At 41.4% G+C, this 16,522-nt stretch overlaps 1 protein-coding gene across 1 annotated transcript in view; it reads left to right on the forward strand.

Annotated features, from left to right (window-relative positions):
• The window catches only part of tecta (tectorin alpha), a 30,502-nt gene extending 20,458 nt beyond the window's left edge, over window positions 1-10,044 (forward strand). Inside the window, exons 14-23 of the mRNA XM_040032432.1 lie at window positions 1,635-1,921; window positions 2,226-2,506; window positions 2,843-2,953; window positions 3,151-3,353; window positions 4,553-4,716; window positions 4,806-5,054; window positions 6,262-6,424; window positions 6,511-6,595; window positions 6,715-6,834; window positions 7,885-10,044. Of these exons, the coding sequence (XP_039888366.1) occupies window positions 1,635-1,921; window positions 2,226-2,506; window positions 2,843-2,953; window positions 3,151-3,353; window positions 4,553-4,716; window positions 4,806-5,054; window positions 6,262-6,424; window positions 6,511-6,595; window positions 6,715-6,834; window positions 7,885-7,988 (1,767 nt within the window). The 3' untranslated portion in view covers window positions 7,989-10,044. The remainder of the gene's footprint in view (window positions 1-1,634; window positions 1,922-2,225; window positions 2,507-2,842; window positions 2,954-3,150; window positions 3,354-4,552; window positions 4,717-4,805; window positions 5,055-6,261; window positions 6,425-6,510; window positions 6,596-6,714; window positions 6,835-7,884) is intronic.
• The last annotated feature ends 6,478 nt before the right edge of the window (window positions 10,045-16,522 follow it).

Consider the following 16,522-nt stretch of genomic DNA (forward strand, 5'->3'; position numbering starts at 1 on the left):
TAGTTCAACAATCCTTCAATATGTTGAATTTTTAACTGTATAAACAGAAATATTTCAGTCTTTACTATCACATTTTAGACGAGCTAGTTCAGAAATAACAAGGAGTTTGAACTCTTTGTAGTCTAAGTGACCACAAACATGGGTGACATTGCTTAGCTTTAATCTTCCAACCCACTTTGTATCAAATGGAAGAGTTGTCCCTTTATTTCTGTCCTTTCAAAATAAATTGATAAAAATATGTACCAGAGAGGCAACAACAAGACAACCCCGAGAAAGGAAATGGTTTCACAGGCGTTGGTCACAGACCACAGCTTTCTGCTTATCCTTCCTGATCTTTTCTCTAGTTTTGCTTTTAGCTGGTGTCCTTTTTCCCTGCTGGTAGCATGAGATAACACGTGTTTCGCATTTAGGTTGTGCGCCGCTGCAAGAAGGTTGTTGTTGTGTCTCCAAACATGATCTCGAGGGTGTGGAGGAGATACCAGGAGATGGGTTGTTACACAAGCCACAGGTGTACATCCACCCAGAAGCAGGGCTGGCATTTGCTCCGTTGTGCAATGAGGAGTGTGACAGTGGAAGTATCTAACAAAATGACCTCCAGCATGTTTCTGGCACTTGTTCCATGAGGGTGGCCTGACACACTCTAGTGGCAACTTTGCTAATGGAAGTTACAAATATAACTATAGTTCTGTGAATTCACAGATAACTGCCAATGGCAGGAAACTACGTAGATGGGTCTCCTCGTGATCTGCGCAGGTCCGGAAATAAAATCGCGTGCATGATGTGTACGCTACTGAAGCGTGTGTACTATAAATACTACGTGGTAGCTCACATCTGGTCTCTGGGAATCTTCTCACACTGAGACGTTTTTAGCCGCCAGCAGGTCTGACAGTCATCCTGGAATTCAGAGAATCATAGTTACCTTTGTAACTTCTGTTCTGATTCATTCCCCCCCCCCGTCTGCCAGTGGGAGTAAACAATGCAGATGACTTGTACCAGTACTGTCACAAGGAACAACTTCCTGGTCAGCCAGCAGCAGAACAGCTGAAGCTAATGTGGGCTCTGAGGCCACATTAAGCTAGTAGAACCTAGCAAATGTGAAAGACGCTGCCCGGGAAGCCACTGTTCACCAAGTAAAACACCACTCATTGCCACCCAGTGTGGCCACACCGCTGATACAGTGGCAACTAACACCAGAATGGACCAGTGTATTTGCTGCTATATGCACCTGTTTTACTGAGTTCCTCCTGTTGTTCCCATTATAACATATAGAGAGCTGCTCTAATCATCTGTATGGATGCCTTCCATACTGCACTGGAACCATGAAATTATTCACTAAAATTGACAACGAATGTATTAAATAGTGAAACAATTAAATGTGTCATTAAATATATACAATAGGAATTAAATCATTTTTTAAAAAGTTTAAATGACATAAATTAAATGTATGTATTTCGTTAATTAGTTAATTCCAATTTAAATTCATTAACACATTTAATTAATTATTTAATGATGTATTTATTTAACGCATTTTAGCACTCGAGGCCCTCCGTAGCCTTAATGCTGGTTACTTAAATAAAAATGTCTTGTGTCCCGAGTCAAAAATCTACATGTGTCTGCCTCTCCTGTCCTCACAGGTTAATGGCACACCAGTATCCGTACCATTTGTAACAGGGCTGATGACACGCCTGTCCACATCTGAGGGTTTCATTGTCATCGACACACCCCAGGACATCCAGGTTCGCTACAACCACTTTAACACCCTGAGCATCACAATGGGCCAGCGGCTCCAGAACAAGGTGTGCGGCCTTTGTGGGAATTTCAATGGGGACCCCAATGATGACTACATCACCTCAAGGGGCAAGCCGGCTGTCAGCGCCCTGGAGCTGGCACAGAGCTGGAAGACCAACGGCATGCAGAACAGGTAGATGAGGTTCACAGATGGGGAGGAATTTACGGTCCATATAACCAGTTCTTGTAAAAACCTTTGGCTGTTATCCCCAAAATATAAAAGGAAAAGTTAAGGTTACTTAATCCATAAGCCATGCGTCTGCAAGCATGTGCATGTCTTAAACCCTGGATATTAACTGGCTGTTGCTAAAACATACCACTTATGCCAATCATTTATACAGATAATAGCAAACGGAGCAATTCTAACAGGGCATTTGCTCCTTCTTTGCTCGCGTCCTAATACCTTTGACAGTTGGATTTTGGTCTTTCTCCTCTAGTTGTGATGAGACCCAGTACGTGGCTTTGGCTCAGTCCTGCGACAACTCGGCCATCCTGGCTCTGCAGAGTGAAGATGCCTGTCAGAAGCTCACCCAGCTCAAAGGCTTCTTCCAGCCATGCCACGGCCTGCTGGATCCCCGTCCTTTCTACCAGTCCTGCTACCTGGATGGCTGCTACAATCATCGCAAGGCTCAGGTCTGTGGATCACTGGCCGCCTATGCAGAAGCCTGCCGGTCCATGGGCACCCTCACGACCAAGTGGATCACCCAAGAGAACTGCTGTAAGGGCACCGTGAACTTCTCTCAGACTCAATGCCCACTGTGGAAATAAACACAACTTTGCACTTTACACAAATATAAACCAGCGCTAATGCTGAATTTACCAGACGTACTAAAAGTGAAAGTATTGGGTCTCATATATTATTGATTCACACATTATGAGCTTAGTTTGCTAAGATTTCCAGATTGCTTTCCATCAAGACCACTGTGTTACTACGATGAGACGTGAAATGTAAATTTGTTTGACTGCTTCGTCAGTATTAGATACGTGCATGTTCTTAAAAACTTTGTGCCTTCATCTGTGTGACAGTTAACATTGTGTGTGGACCTGTCTTTAGCAGAATGGATCTATGACCCCTGTGCAGGAGAGATCTGCACAAACTTCACCTGTGAGCTGGAGAACGGAGGCGATCTGTGTGGCTGTCCGGAGTTACCCACCAACTCTGAAGGTGAGTGCTTCATCCAGCTGCAATCACTCAGTTTTAAATATCCGACACTCTCCGTGTTACTTGATTAGCCATACATTTTAAAAGCTATTAAAAAATACTTTTTTATTTAATCATGGCTATGGTGAAATACATGGCTAACGTGAAATACATGTTTTTGCAACATGCAAAAACATGTATTTCATGTCGATGTTTGTTAGGCGAGGATGACATCATCCAAGCGGAGGTGACCTGTAAGCATGCTCAGATGGAGGTTTCCATCTCCAAGTGTAAGCTCTTCCAGCTGGGCTTTGAACGGGAAGATGTCCGGATCAACGACGAGCACTGCGCTGGCATTGAGGGAGAGGACTTCATCTCCTTCCACATTAACAACACTAAGGGACACTGCGGTTCCATTGTACAGGTCAGTTTGCAATCGTCTGTGTTCCAGCGTGTTCGTCATCACTTTCGAAATGTGATAAAGCTCCCCGCATCTCAGTTTGGATCCTTTTAGACACTACAATGTAGTCGTCAACACGATCTACCGGGGGTCTCAAACTCCAGTCCTCGAGGGCCGGTGTCCTGAAACTTTTCCATGTTCCAAGACACTATAGAACTTGACTGCATGCTGAGGTGGCAATTCAGCCATTTGGTTCATGTTACAGCAGCTCATGAGTGAATGAACATGGTGCAATAAAAGTACTTTTAGAAGTAAAATTTTCCAAACACTTACATTTACTGTATTTTCCGGACTATAAGGCGCACTTAAAATCCTTTCATTTTCTCAAAAATCGACAGTGCGCCTTATAATCCGGTGCGCCTTATGGTCAGAAAAATACGGTACTTAAATTTAGTTGATTAGGGTTAGGGGTTGACATTTCAGCATGCAGTTAAGTTCTATATTCTTGCTAATGACCTACTAATTTTATTCAGGTGTGTTGCACCAGGGACACATGGAAAAGTTTCAGGACACTGGCCCTCGAGGACTGGAGTTTGAGACCCCTGGTCTACACTATCTTGGAAGCGACACTTGCAGCATTTTAACTGAAACTGCCACAACACGTGCCAATGAATAATTTTGTCACTGCTAGCTGGCTGGCTAGGTGGCACTGGCACAGACAACCTACCCCCTTCCTACTGGCTGAAAATTGTTTGGTAGACCCGCCCCTTCGATTGTCTACCCCTGCTCATCAGTGTAAAAGATCTTATGCACTCCAAATTTGATGTCCACTTGTGGGAAGATTGGCAACTCATGAATGTGTTCCTCATGTGAATAATCTTTTTCACTTTAAAGTGATCAACAGAGTTTTATAACTTCCTCAGATTGATGTTGCTTCTTTATATTTATTGCTGATGTCAAATTTTCTGCTTTTATAGACGTGCGTTAGCAGCTCCTGGCTCTTAAATCCTCATAATTCTGGCTAATGTTTTTGGTGAATAAATTATTATTTAATAATTTAATAATTATTATTATTAAATTATTAGTTTTCATTATGTCTTCTGTCTGTACGCTGTTTTACATTTTTTTGTATGGGTGAAATCAAAAGCAGCAGCTAGGATAATTTGTTCCTTTAATGTAGAAATTTGAAATTATGAGTCACCTACGCTTTATTTCTCTTACAGTCCAACGGCACACACATCATGTATAAAAACACTGTGTGGATAGAAAGTGTGAACAACACTGGGAACATCATCACCAGAGACAAGACCATCAACGTGGAGTTTTCCTGCGCCTATGAGCTGGACCTGAAGATCTCACTGGAGACTGTCCTCAAACCCATGCTCAGGTCAGGCAGCAGAACACAAATATGCACCAACAAGTGCGACTCAACGGCTCAACGCTTGGATAGTCATTTCTTTTTCCTTTTTTCTCCAGCGTCATTAACCTCACCCTACCGACCCAGGAAGGAAACTTCATTACCAAGATGGCTCTGTATAAAAACTCCTCGTACCGCCATCCATACAGAGAGGGGGAGGTGGTGCTCAGCACTCGAGACATCCTGTACGTAGGCGTCTTTGTGGAAGGAGCGGATGAAAACCAGCTCATCCTTATAGTGAATATGTGCTGGGCCACGCCGTCGCGCTACAGCAGTGATCGACTCCGCTACATCATCATTGAGAGAGGGTGAGGTTTATTTAGTCCTGGACCAAAAATGCTCAAAAGAGAGGTGGGAAAAAAAGATTTTATTTTATGTTTTAAACTTTTTCTTTGGCCTTCTTTTTCTCTTAATGTAATCCAAGATGAAGTTGAGGTGTGATCGGTGTAAAGTATGTAGCTCTTTATGAAGCCTATGGGTTCACTACAGTCTGCTGCTTTAAGATGACCTTTATAGTCTGATCCACACATTTTGAGAAAAAGAACATGAAGTAATAGATACAGTCACTGTGCATGCCCTTTGCACGCCCTCACTGTGCCGGCAGTGTCTCCGGGTACTTCCTCAACAGGCCACGCCACGGCATGTTAGTTAAATAGTTTTTTCTAAATTTACGTGAGGTAGATAACGTGTTTGAGGTGTTTAGAATAAAGCACTATGAATGTCACGGCCCAAAGGTTTTGCATTATTTTTCGATTCCTTCTTTATTGTTGTAACTTTTGGGTTCCTGTTTAATCTATTACTGTTTTATTATTGTAGTAGTAAGTGTTGTTTCTAGTGATATTATTATAATTATTATTATACGATTGTAAAGTCTTTGATCCCTACTTTTACTATATAGTAATTCTAGTCCTTCTGTCCGAGTCTTCTAAACTCGGTGATTAGTATTTGTCTTTTGTTCACGTCCTGCTTCATTTTGAAGCCTGAGTGTCTGTTTATGCCCTGCATTACTTTTACTTCCTTCCCCTCTTTTTTGTATTAATAACTTTGTCTTTCTGTGTTCCCCTTGAATTAGTTCATCCAGGTTTAGCATGTCCTCTAAACCCTCCCTGCGTCAGTTACGGTTGTTGTTCCTTTCCTGCTTTAGTTTTGCATCTTTCCTGTATGACTTTTCACCTGTTTCCAAGGAACACTACTTCCATGACTATTTATACACACTCAAGGGTTATCTCCTTAGTCATGTATGTGTATAAATAGTCCTGCCCTCTACTTTGTCTTCATTGTGTCATCTATCTGGTCCTGCGGGTACTTCTTAGTTATACACGCATGCTCGGGTCTTTGTCATGCCTTTTGTGCTTTGCATTTGTGATCAGTGTTTGGACTCCCTTTTAAGACTTTGTTTAGTTTGGATGTTGACATTATCCATATTAAAAGCTCACCTTTTGTTGACCGTTCTGCCTCCCAAGTCCCACGACCACCTTCTTGACTACAGCACATTTAATATCTTGCTTATTCTAGGTGCCCAAACATTAAGGACAATACCATTGGCATGGCAGAGAATGGCGTATCACTCACCTGCCGCTTTCACGTCACCGTCTTCAAGTTCATCGGGGATTACGATGAAGTCCACCTGCACTGTGACGTTTCTCTGTGCGACTCAGAGACGAACGCCTGCAAAGTGGTGAGTAAATCAAGAAGAGCAATAAAAATCAGAAAGCGTCCCGCTGTGTGTTTGGGTGTTGATGTATCAATGAACTGTGTGTGCAGAACTGTCCACATAAGAGAAGAATGTACTCAGAGGACAGTGACCATAAAGAGCACATACTGTCTGTTGGACCCATAAGAAGAAGAGGTGAGCATAGTTTTAGATAGAAAATAGCTTGTTGGGTAAAATACACGCTTTAGAGTTTATTGTTTAAGTAATCTGTGGAAAAACAAAAAGCCGTAGGTTAGCTTCTGATGTGTTTTCAGAGTCTGACTGGTGTGAGGAGAACAATGGAGGCTGTGAGCAAATCTGCACCAGTAAGGCCGCTGGGCCCATCTGCAGCTGTGTGACTGGGATGCTGCAAAGAGATGGGAAGAGCTGCCGGGGTAAGGACAACAAAAACACACATATGCATTCTACAAATACCTAATTTTAAGGTTTTTTTCCCACCTTATTGAATCATAGCATGACCTAAACCGCGGCAATATCAGCCCCAGAAAAACAGAAACTACACACGAGGGTCACCAAGCAGGTTTTGCATGTTTCTCAATAGTTTACAGTTTCCATCATGTTTCACACAATTGGAGTGATTGAAGCAAAGCTAATAAAGTTTAAGTGTTGTAGATACAGCCACTACACACTTTATTAAGTAGACCTTTTAAGTACCAGATTGGACCCCTTATGCCTTCAGAACTGCTTTTATCCATGATGTCACTCTCCACCACAATGTGCTCTACTGGACTGAGATCTGGCGAATGTGGAGGCCCTTTGAATACAGAGAACTCACGTGCCGTGTCCCTTTATAACCACAGTGCCCGTGGTCAAAAAGGAACGGCATGGTCAGCAGCAAACGGTGCCAAGAATATGTCTCTTCTTCTCTGAATTCTGGCATCATCAAGGTTTTTCCAGCTAGAGAAATGCCACTCACTGGAAATTGTATCTTTTTCAGACTGTTTCTCTGTAAACTCTAGAACTGCTTGTGTGGGAAAATCCCAGCTTATCAGCAGTCTCTGAATAATCAGACCCGTCTGGCACCGACAACCACACCCCGTTCAGTCACTTCAGTCACCTTTCTTCCCCATTCTGATGCTCAGTTTAAACTTCAGCAGGTTGTTTGATTCATGTCTGCATGGCTAATAATGAGTTCCTGCTGTGTGATTAAATAATTAGACATTTGCATTAATGAGCAGTTGAACGGTGCAACTAAAAAAGTGGGCAAGTTTCTGTGCATTAAATCATAAAATTTAGGGCGTTCAACTTAATTATTAGTTAATTGATTGGTTCATATGAATTCCATATATTTATAACTCTTGTAGCTTTTGCATGCTGCACACAAACTAAACTGGTAATTTGTAAAAAAACCAGTAGCATTAAGACAGTATTTCCACCACATGCACATTTCACAAATGTTGTCATACTCCCTTCTTTTTTTCCAGCCGTGAGCTCAAGCAGTAACATCACACCTGCGATTCCTCTGCTGAGCGTCAGCGCTGCGATCTCCGTGCTCCTGGCTCACCTTCACACTCTTCTCCTCTCCTAACGCTCTGTGAGCTAAGAGAAGGCAATAAATGACAAAGATCAAACACACAAAAAGACTTGAATATGCACAAAGTATCATCATTGATTAGCCAGTAGATCAGCTGTGTTTCAGCCAGAAAGTCAAGACAGAATATACTGTACACCGACTAATTTTTGTCTCCACGTTTCATTGATAAAAGGTAAGTCAGTTTTCTAGATACATGGACAGTCAGTCGGTTTCACTGCTTTGTTGTGTTTTTCTTCATCCCCATCTGCTCCCTCATTTACATTTGTCAGGACTCCCACTGTTTATCACTCACCTAAAGCCACTATGTGTAGATGTTTTCATGTGATTATAACATATTTTTACAAATTTCTTTATAGGAAATTAACACATTATGCATGCTACCACCAGATGGTGCCAAAGAAAGTAATTTTCCAATCCTAGACATACAAACTTGAAGGTACAGCAGCTAAAATCACACAGTGATGTTTATGGAAAGACAATGGCTGAATTAAAAAGAAACAGTAATATAACTGATTAGTTAAAGAGGCATAATTGTAAATCATCAGGGAATGTGAAATGTGATCCCACCTGTTTGTATTTATACCTGATATTATTCTACAGTCACACTAAGGAAAGCAATGGCTGGAGATCATGACTGTGTGCAATGAACTTGCGATTTTTTTTTTTTTTTGCCATTGAAATTGTTGCTTCAAAGACAGGATCGGGTCTATGACCACTTAGTCAGATGCCATCTTTAAAATGACCTTAGTGTAACAATAAGACGACGTCAGTCTGCTATCGTTCAATCGAACGCACTCAAACTGGCAACTGCATTCAGTCTGTTTGTGATAATATAGTGATTATGAATCAATCTGCTGCAAATCACATTCAAATCAAACTTATATTAATCAGAAATTCCCACTAACTACACTCCTCCATAAACGGTGACGTAGCTGCTGCTTATAACCAGAATACAACTAGTTTATTACAGCGTGCTAGCAATTTGTCTGTGTTTGCAAACTTTTACCAATCTGTCTGAGAGCGATCGGTTGCTTGGAGACAGGTTGCCTCCCACCAGGCAATGTTTGCAACTACCTTGCAATAGAAAATCAACTATATGTTTGCACTAAGTACTTGCAAGTAAAAAGTAAAAAAAGAGCAGTAATCAGGCAACCATCAGTTTTGACTGTTTTTACTCTAGTGTGAGCTACTCATAAATCCCATTCTGTCCAAACTGTGATCAGATCTTAATGAGTAGGTGAGGTGCAACAACTAGCAACCCTCATGACTGTGATTTAATTGATTTACAGAGCCATCAAAATGTAAACATCAAACTATTTTATTATTAATTTATGAATAAATTACATTTAAATAACTGTAAATTTCCTGTTTCTCAGTGGAGAGGTTTATTAAAGTTACCTTTTATATTTTAAACTGATAATCAGATGAAACAAAAAAGTAAAATAGAAACTTTTAATTTGAATTTTGTTTTTAATTAAATTACATTTTAAAACCAAGCAGTTAATAGTTATTGTGCTGACTTGACGTCATTCAGGGGTCACAAGGTCACATATTCATGACATTTGGATCGAAATGGGAAAGAAGCTCGTTTATAAGTACCATAAACTATAAATAAAAGATGGGCATGGCAAAGTCCAGTCTTTGAAACCTTGAACTGAGGATTTGCCGCCTTGGTGTGGTGAGACCGGGTGTGAGGACTGAAGGGTGGAGCTGACCGAAAAACCAAAGTGCTTTATGTTCGTGGGCTCGCTGATCCCATGTTGGGCCTGACCTAAAGCATACCCTGGTCTGAAAACCATCCAGAAACAGTAGCCCCTTCCTGACGCTTAAGCTTAAACTCCCTGGGCTTCACTTTTATACTCAGCCTGAGGTTGGCGCTACTCTGCTACTCATGTGATCGTGTACTTTCATTTAGTATTTTGAGAGTCTCCCCAAAAGTATGATGCTGTTTTATGGACTTTACGGCTCAGGTGTGACTTTTTGATGAGAAGCTTAAGAGAGGAAGAAGAGCTGAGGTTACTGTATGTAACATTTAAACATGCTGTTTCTTAAAAAAAAATGGCAAAACTGTACAGATTTCATTAAGAAACTGGCAACTGAGCATCTGCAGATCTGTGTCAGAGTGCAAACCTTTACCCAGAAACGAGCGAACAAACTTTATCTTATATAATTGCTTCCTAACTGTACGGTTTATTGCTCTAAACCAATAAAACCTACAGCAGGTTATGGCTGAAAAGGAGGTTAGGGATTATCTAAGAAGAAAACTGTGTGAAAGGGTGATGCATTGTGAAGTGAAGTATTTATGTGTGAAGTATCTGTTTAAAATGTTAATCAGCCACAACATTAAAACCACCCGCCTGATGTTGTGCACAGATCTGACTCGCTGCACCTCAGGGGGCGCCCTCTAGTGCCTGGCAATGGGACTTTGACTCCTTTGGCGTCTGTATGCTTTCGAGTGGGGCTACCATGGATTAGGACCGCAGTCTGTCCTAAACCTTAAAAAGTTGCTTTGTTGCCTAAATTTAACCAAACTGCAATTGACGGTTAATTTTTTCTTAAAGAAACCCAAAGTTTCCCATCAAAAAATTGCATTTTAACTAGTTGATCAATATTTTTCACTTCACCTGCGTGAGTGGTTTTGATGATGTTGCTTTACTGGTGTAATTTTTTACCTTTTTATGTTAGTACCCAGGATGAGGGGGACAGGGGATGAGTTTAGCTGTGCCATTAAAAACCCAATTTTCGTGTCATTTCTGAACTAATTAGTTTCGGTCTTCTCGTGCTTTTCAGTGTACTTTCTAACACTCATTGCATGAATTCAGTTTGAGGAGTGGAGCAGGTGTCGGATAGTTTATCTGCAGCTCACTGTCAGCTGCTTTTAAAGGTTTAAATGTCAATAAACGTCAACCACACATCTTACAGATCCTTCAAAGTACTTCCAAACGCTGACACTTTGGTGCAGTTACACAAAATAAAAAGCAAACAGAGTAGTTGTTGCCTTTTGTGTACAAATGTACAGTCCTGGTCAGTTTGGTGGTTTGTGTCATCGCTGACCTTTTTAAATAATCGGTATCTTTTTTGTGTGTGTTGTTTAAAACTAAGTGACTAAAGAGGTGTTTTATTCTTTGAGAGCAGCACCACCCTGCTATAAATAAATGAAGACGTTCTCAAAGTCAGTGTGAGTCACGCATTATTTCATGCAGAACATGCAGCCCTGCGAGAGAGCTCGGGGTTACGAAGCAGAGCTCTTCGTTTGCTGGTCAGAGGCGACACTTACTCATAAACACAGCATTAAAACATCACTTGTCACCTGAAAAAAAAATTGAAAGGCTACATTTTTGGTTGTGTTTCACTGTAAAGTTATTCCTGACGCTGAGTAAACATCCACTCCAAGCTGCTGTCTCCTAGCAACAAGCTCCAGCTACAATTAAGTGATGTGTCATCCAGTCCTCACTCATGACTGTGCCAGTGTCAGGATCTGTTTAAATTCTTTCCACAGTGCAGGGAGTCGCTCCTTTGAAGGATTTCTGTTCGCTGTCGTCATCCGCCGACTGTCGGTGACATCTCACTGCAGCTGACTGTTAATGAGGATGTAGGCGGATGGAGGAAGGTGAGGCTGCAGCGGTCAAACGAGTTGGGCAGAAAAGACAGTAACAAACCATCAACTGATCCGTTTAATTTGCCTTAAGAGTACAAAAAAAGAGAGCGATGAGCTACTGGGCCTGTTTCAGGTAGGGTCTGGTTCATATCGACCCCTTTAAATGAAATTTCACCTGAATGCTGAGAACAGGTGACCTGTGAGGCAAAACTTATTTAAGCACACAAGCAAAGCACAGGCTTAGAAATGTATAGCCAATTCACAAAGTAATACTCTTAGGCATTAGACACAGGCTAAACCTGCCTTCCCTCCATTGTTGCCTCTGTGCTTCCCCTTCAAACCTTCTGTTTGTGAGCTTAGTAATATAAACAGGGATTATTTTGAACTGCAAATCAGACAAAGCTACTCTGGCAGAACCAAAGAAAAAAAACATGCAGCTGAAAATTAGAGTACCAGGTCCACTTTAAGGTTGTTTTGGAGCAACGGTAACCCAGATAATTTCCTTAGGGATTAATAAAGTATTCTGATTCTGATTTTGGTGTGCTAACAAGCTAGCATGCAGCTGCAAAGTTCTGCTGTCACCTTGTGAGTCCAGTGGCTCCTGCAGCACGCTGTGCCCCTCTGGTAGGAAGGCAGCTTAAAGAGTGCAGCCAGAGGACACAGTTTTTGGCATTTCAGTTATGAATTTCAACACAAAACGGTTTAACTGAAAACTGAAGCAGTTGCAGTTCCTCATAAAGTCCAAGTACCAACTGAGCTGAGAGGAAAGTGAAGCACTGCCAGCAACACATGAGGAGCTGCCAAATGCTTCACACTCACCCCGCACTTGTTAACACACAAGTGCTTTGATGTAAGAGTACACATTAAGGAAACGCTTTGCACAAGGAGACACAATTTCACACTGAAAAGAGACGGAAACTGCAGTTAACAGCTGATTTAGGACTCTAGACGATCCTCTTTTTCTTTACTGGCGACAACCTTTAAGTGCCCACAGAGGTGTTTTGACCTGGCAAATATTCAAAGCAAATATTTTCTCGCAAGAATGATTTGGTAAACTTGCTGATTTCAATTTTGCTTTTAGTTGAAGCAGAAGGGAAGCTGGGAAATGCCTGAGATAAAAGGTTAAGCTGACCTGCTCTGCCACACGCAGGTCAGTCGGGGCACTGATTATGTAAATGTCATACAAAGGTGCTCTGTTTATATGTTGCTAGTGAAAACAAAGTTGAAGCGCGAGGCCTAGTTTCCCTCCCATACAAAGTCTATTCTGTGTCCATGGTTATGTAAGTTTGTAGGAGTGTGTATTTCTGGGTGTGAACATGTGCTCGTGAATCACACTTCCACATAAAATTGTTACCTATTGTCACTAAATATATTCTGCACTTAAAGCCTTCTTGTAATTACCAGAGGCACGCACATATTCTGCCCTCTGATTTGTCCAGGGGCCTCCAGCTCCCTGCAACCCTACTTAACCATTTAGGAGTTTAAAAACTGGATGGATGGGTAAAACTGGAGAGGGTAGTAGTGTTCAGAGAGCCGTGAATTGTCCTTCAGGAATGTTCAGTGTATTTGCTACTTCAGCAGATAAGCAGATTCTTATCTGTACAGTGAGCCTTACCTCGCTGTGGGTTACAAAACCGGCCTTTTCTTTTCAGTGCGACAGTGTGCAGAGCTCCGTCAGCTGGACTTGCATTCCATCTAAATAAAATGCAAACACTTATTATGCAATTAATGGTCCATTTAACTCTTTACCCATTGAAAGCCAACGAGCAGTAACTAATCCTTGCTTCTCTTTTCTGAACAGAGCACTTTCTGCCATATCGCAGGCCTGTTTATAGACTGGGTGTGCATTAGAAGTTATTGAGCGTGGTCTCTGCCTATGCAGCTACCCTTGGAAAAACCTGAAAACTATTCTGCTGGTCTTCAACCCACATCCTTACTGATGTATACCGAGATGTCAAAACTCGCCATGAAGGGTACTGGGAGGGTTGTGAAATGTTGTCTTTACGGTGGAAAGAGTTAAGCGGTCAGGTTCCTCCTTTCTTTTCTTCAGTAATTCTTGCAGCAGCTCTTCATCAGTACATTTCCTGTCTGCAGTACGAATGTGGGACAGACCTGTGAAAGAAGTGCCAGCCATGAGCACAAGAACCTGGTAGTTTTAATGTGTAAACCTAACAGACTCATTTGTGTACCTAAATCTAACTGAGTAACACATTTTGAATTAATCTGTGACCAGTATAGCTTCTTAGCTGTCAGAAGTGTTGGCTAGTGTGGACTAGTGTGGTCTTCTGCTGCTGCAGCCCATCTGCTTCAAGGTTTGATGTTTTCTGGATCCAGAGATGCTCTTCTGCATCTTGAATGTAATGAGTGGTTATTTAAATTACCATTGCCTTCCTGTCTGGTTATTTTACATTGCTTGCTCCAGAGAACGGCTGCTCACCTGATATTTTCTCTTTTTTTGTCAACGCTCTGGAAACGCTAAAGACGATTGGGTGGAAAAATCACTGTAAATCTGCTGTTTCTGAAATATTTAGACAATCAGCAACCACGGCATGTTCAAAGACACTCTAATCACCTTTGTCCCGATTCACAGTTTGAACTTCGTCTTGATCATGCCTGCATGAGTTGCTGCCATGTGACCATAAGACGTTTGAGAGGCTGAAGAACAGCTGCACCTCAGAAAGTGATCGGCGGGTGTAAAAGTATTGCATTCCTACTCAGGCTGTCCTCCACAGTCACCAGCCACAACAGGCCAAAGCATTTCAGCGTGCATCTGTTCCTCATTTCATAACGCTGCTGGTATTTCATTGTTCTTTATTTGCTGCTCTTTGTGAAAGCAGTTAAGTGAGTGACTCAGTGTAAACTTTATGTAATTGCATAGCTTATAAGAAAGGATTCCCTGGGTTTGTTCAGGCACGAGTATTTCCACAGGCACAAAGGCCTCGCCTGGGCGTAGAGCAGCAAAGTGGAAGTGTTTGCACGAGAGGATTAATGCCATCTTTAAAACAGGGTGTGATTTTGTTGCAATTGTTTCTCGTATAATTATTTGGGGCAGAGCTGGCAGGGTGAGTTTCCCTCACAGTGCCGACCTTAAACGCGCATTTGTTTTTTTTAGTTAATTAATTTTTATGGCATTCATGTGCTCTGGCTGGTTGCATAACACAGCTTTCAGGCATGATTATTATTTAGAGGTCTTATCCCAGTCTCGGTTCTTATCTCAATTTTATCAAGTGTAATTTCCCCCTGTTATTAATTCACCATGGTTCAAACTGAGATACTTGAACACTTCAACGCTGATGAGATTGTGCACAGTAAGAATGTACATTTCCTTCATTAACTAGCCAGGTTAATAATTAATCATCTATTACAGGCTTGAAGTAAATCAAATTATTTGAACACATATAAATCCTGCTAAACCACAACATCCTGCCCATATAATCAGACACACGACGGTAGCTCATTAGAAATTAAGGCTTTCAACCTACCAATGCAACCTATAGGATACAATATATCTTTACAACCCCATATTTGTTTTTACAATACAAAAAAAATTATATCAAATGTTTAAACTGAGACGTTTCACTATGTCATGAAAGTATTCGCTTTTTTTGAATTTTATGGCAGCAACGTCTCACAAAACTCAGGATGACGTCAACAAAAGGCTGAAAGAGAAAGCAAGAAACAGCTGGAGGAACTGGTCAGGTTAACTGGCTGCAGATCAGTAACATGACTGGATATAAAAAGAGGATCTTAAAGAGGCAAAGTTTCTCAGAAGTGAAGATGGGCAGAGGATCACCAATCAGCAAAATAAATAAATGAAAACTCTACAAATTGCGAAACAACTTCAGAGTGATGGTCCTCAATGTGAAAATGTGAAGACTTCGAGTATTTCATCATCTACAGTCTATAAAATTATCAAGAGATTCAGAACATCTGGAGAAATCTGGAGAAAATTTGTGTTCTGCATTAAAAACCACTTCATGGGTTCAGAAAGACTTCCAGAAATCATCGTCTGTGAACACTGTGTCATTCACAGAGGTTAAAGCTCTATCGTGCAAAGAAAACGTCGCATGTGAAGATGATCCAGAAATGCAGCTGTCTTCTTAAAAGAGACTGAGCCGAAGTGGAAAACTGTTCTGTGCTCAGACGAGTCCAAGTTTTATTTGTGGAGAACTTGAACACCACTCCCTCCGGACTAAAAAGGAGAGGGACCATCTGGTTTGCTATTAATCAACAGTCCGCTTGCTAAATACAATTTCCACCCATCTGTTGAAGCAACCTGGCAACACACAACCTGATTCAAAGAGTGTGTGCAGCTAATCTCACTGCAGACACACCAGCTAGATGCTGAATGAATTAGCTGCTATCTTAGCGGCTGTTTGACTATTTAGAGTCTCGGTGCTTCAAAGTAAGAAGTGAACATAGTAAACAAATAACGGCAAGTCGAGCCATTTTTGTGATTTTGGAGTTCTGAAATCGGCACAGCTGCGAACATTTTCAACATTTTCACTGATTCAAGCTTCCAGAAATATTAAAAATAATCAAAATGTCTGATGCATCGTTCCAACTGGCTCTCTTCCACACCATGTTTGTTTATCCTGTCACTCTCCCATCACTGGTGGTAGAAGCTGGCTGTCCCTCCCAGAGCCTGGTTCTGCCGGAGGTTTCTTCCTGTGAAAAAGGAAGTTTTTCCTTCCTGCTGTCATCAAATGCTTGTTTATACAGGGTCGTCTGATTGTTTAGGTTTAAATAATTATTAAATATTAAATAAATATATGAATATATGAATTGAACTGCAGGCAACAACCTATAAACATTTCCATCAAATTTATCTGAGGTGGACAAACAGCACTGGTCTCTATGTAATCAGCTGTGAGACGAGTCCCTAAGGGACCGTCTACGAAGTGTGACACAGGGAAAACTTCAAAAAATA

This window comes from Simochromis diagramma, unplaced genomic scaffold, assembly GCF_900408965.1.
Source record: "Simochromis diagramma unplaced genomic scaffold, fSimDia1.1 OVJJ01000216.1, whole genome shotgun sequence".
In the NCBI taxonomy this organism is placed as follows: domain Eukaryota; kingdom Metazoa; phylum Chordata; class Actinopteri; order Cichliformes; family Cichlidae; genus Simochromis; species Simochromis diagramma.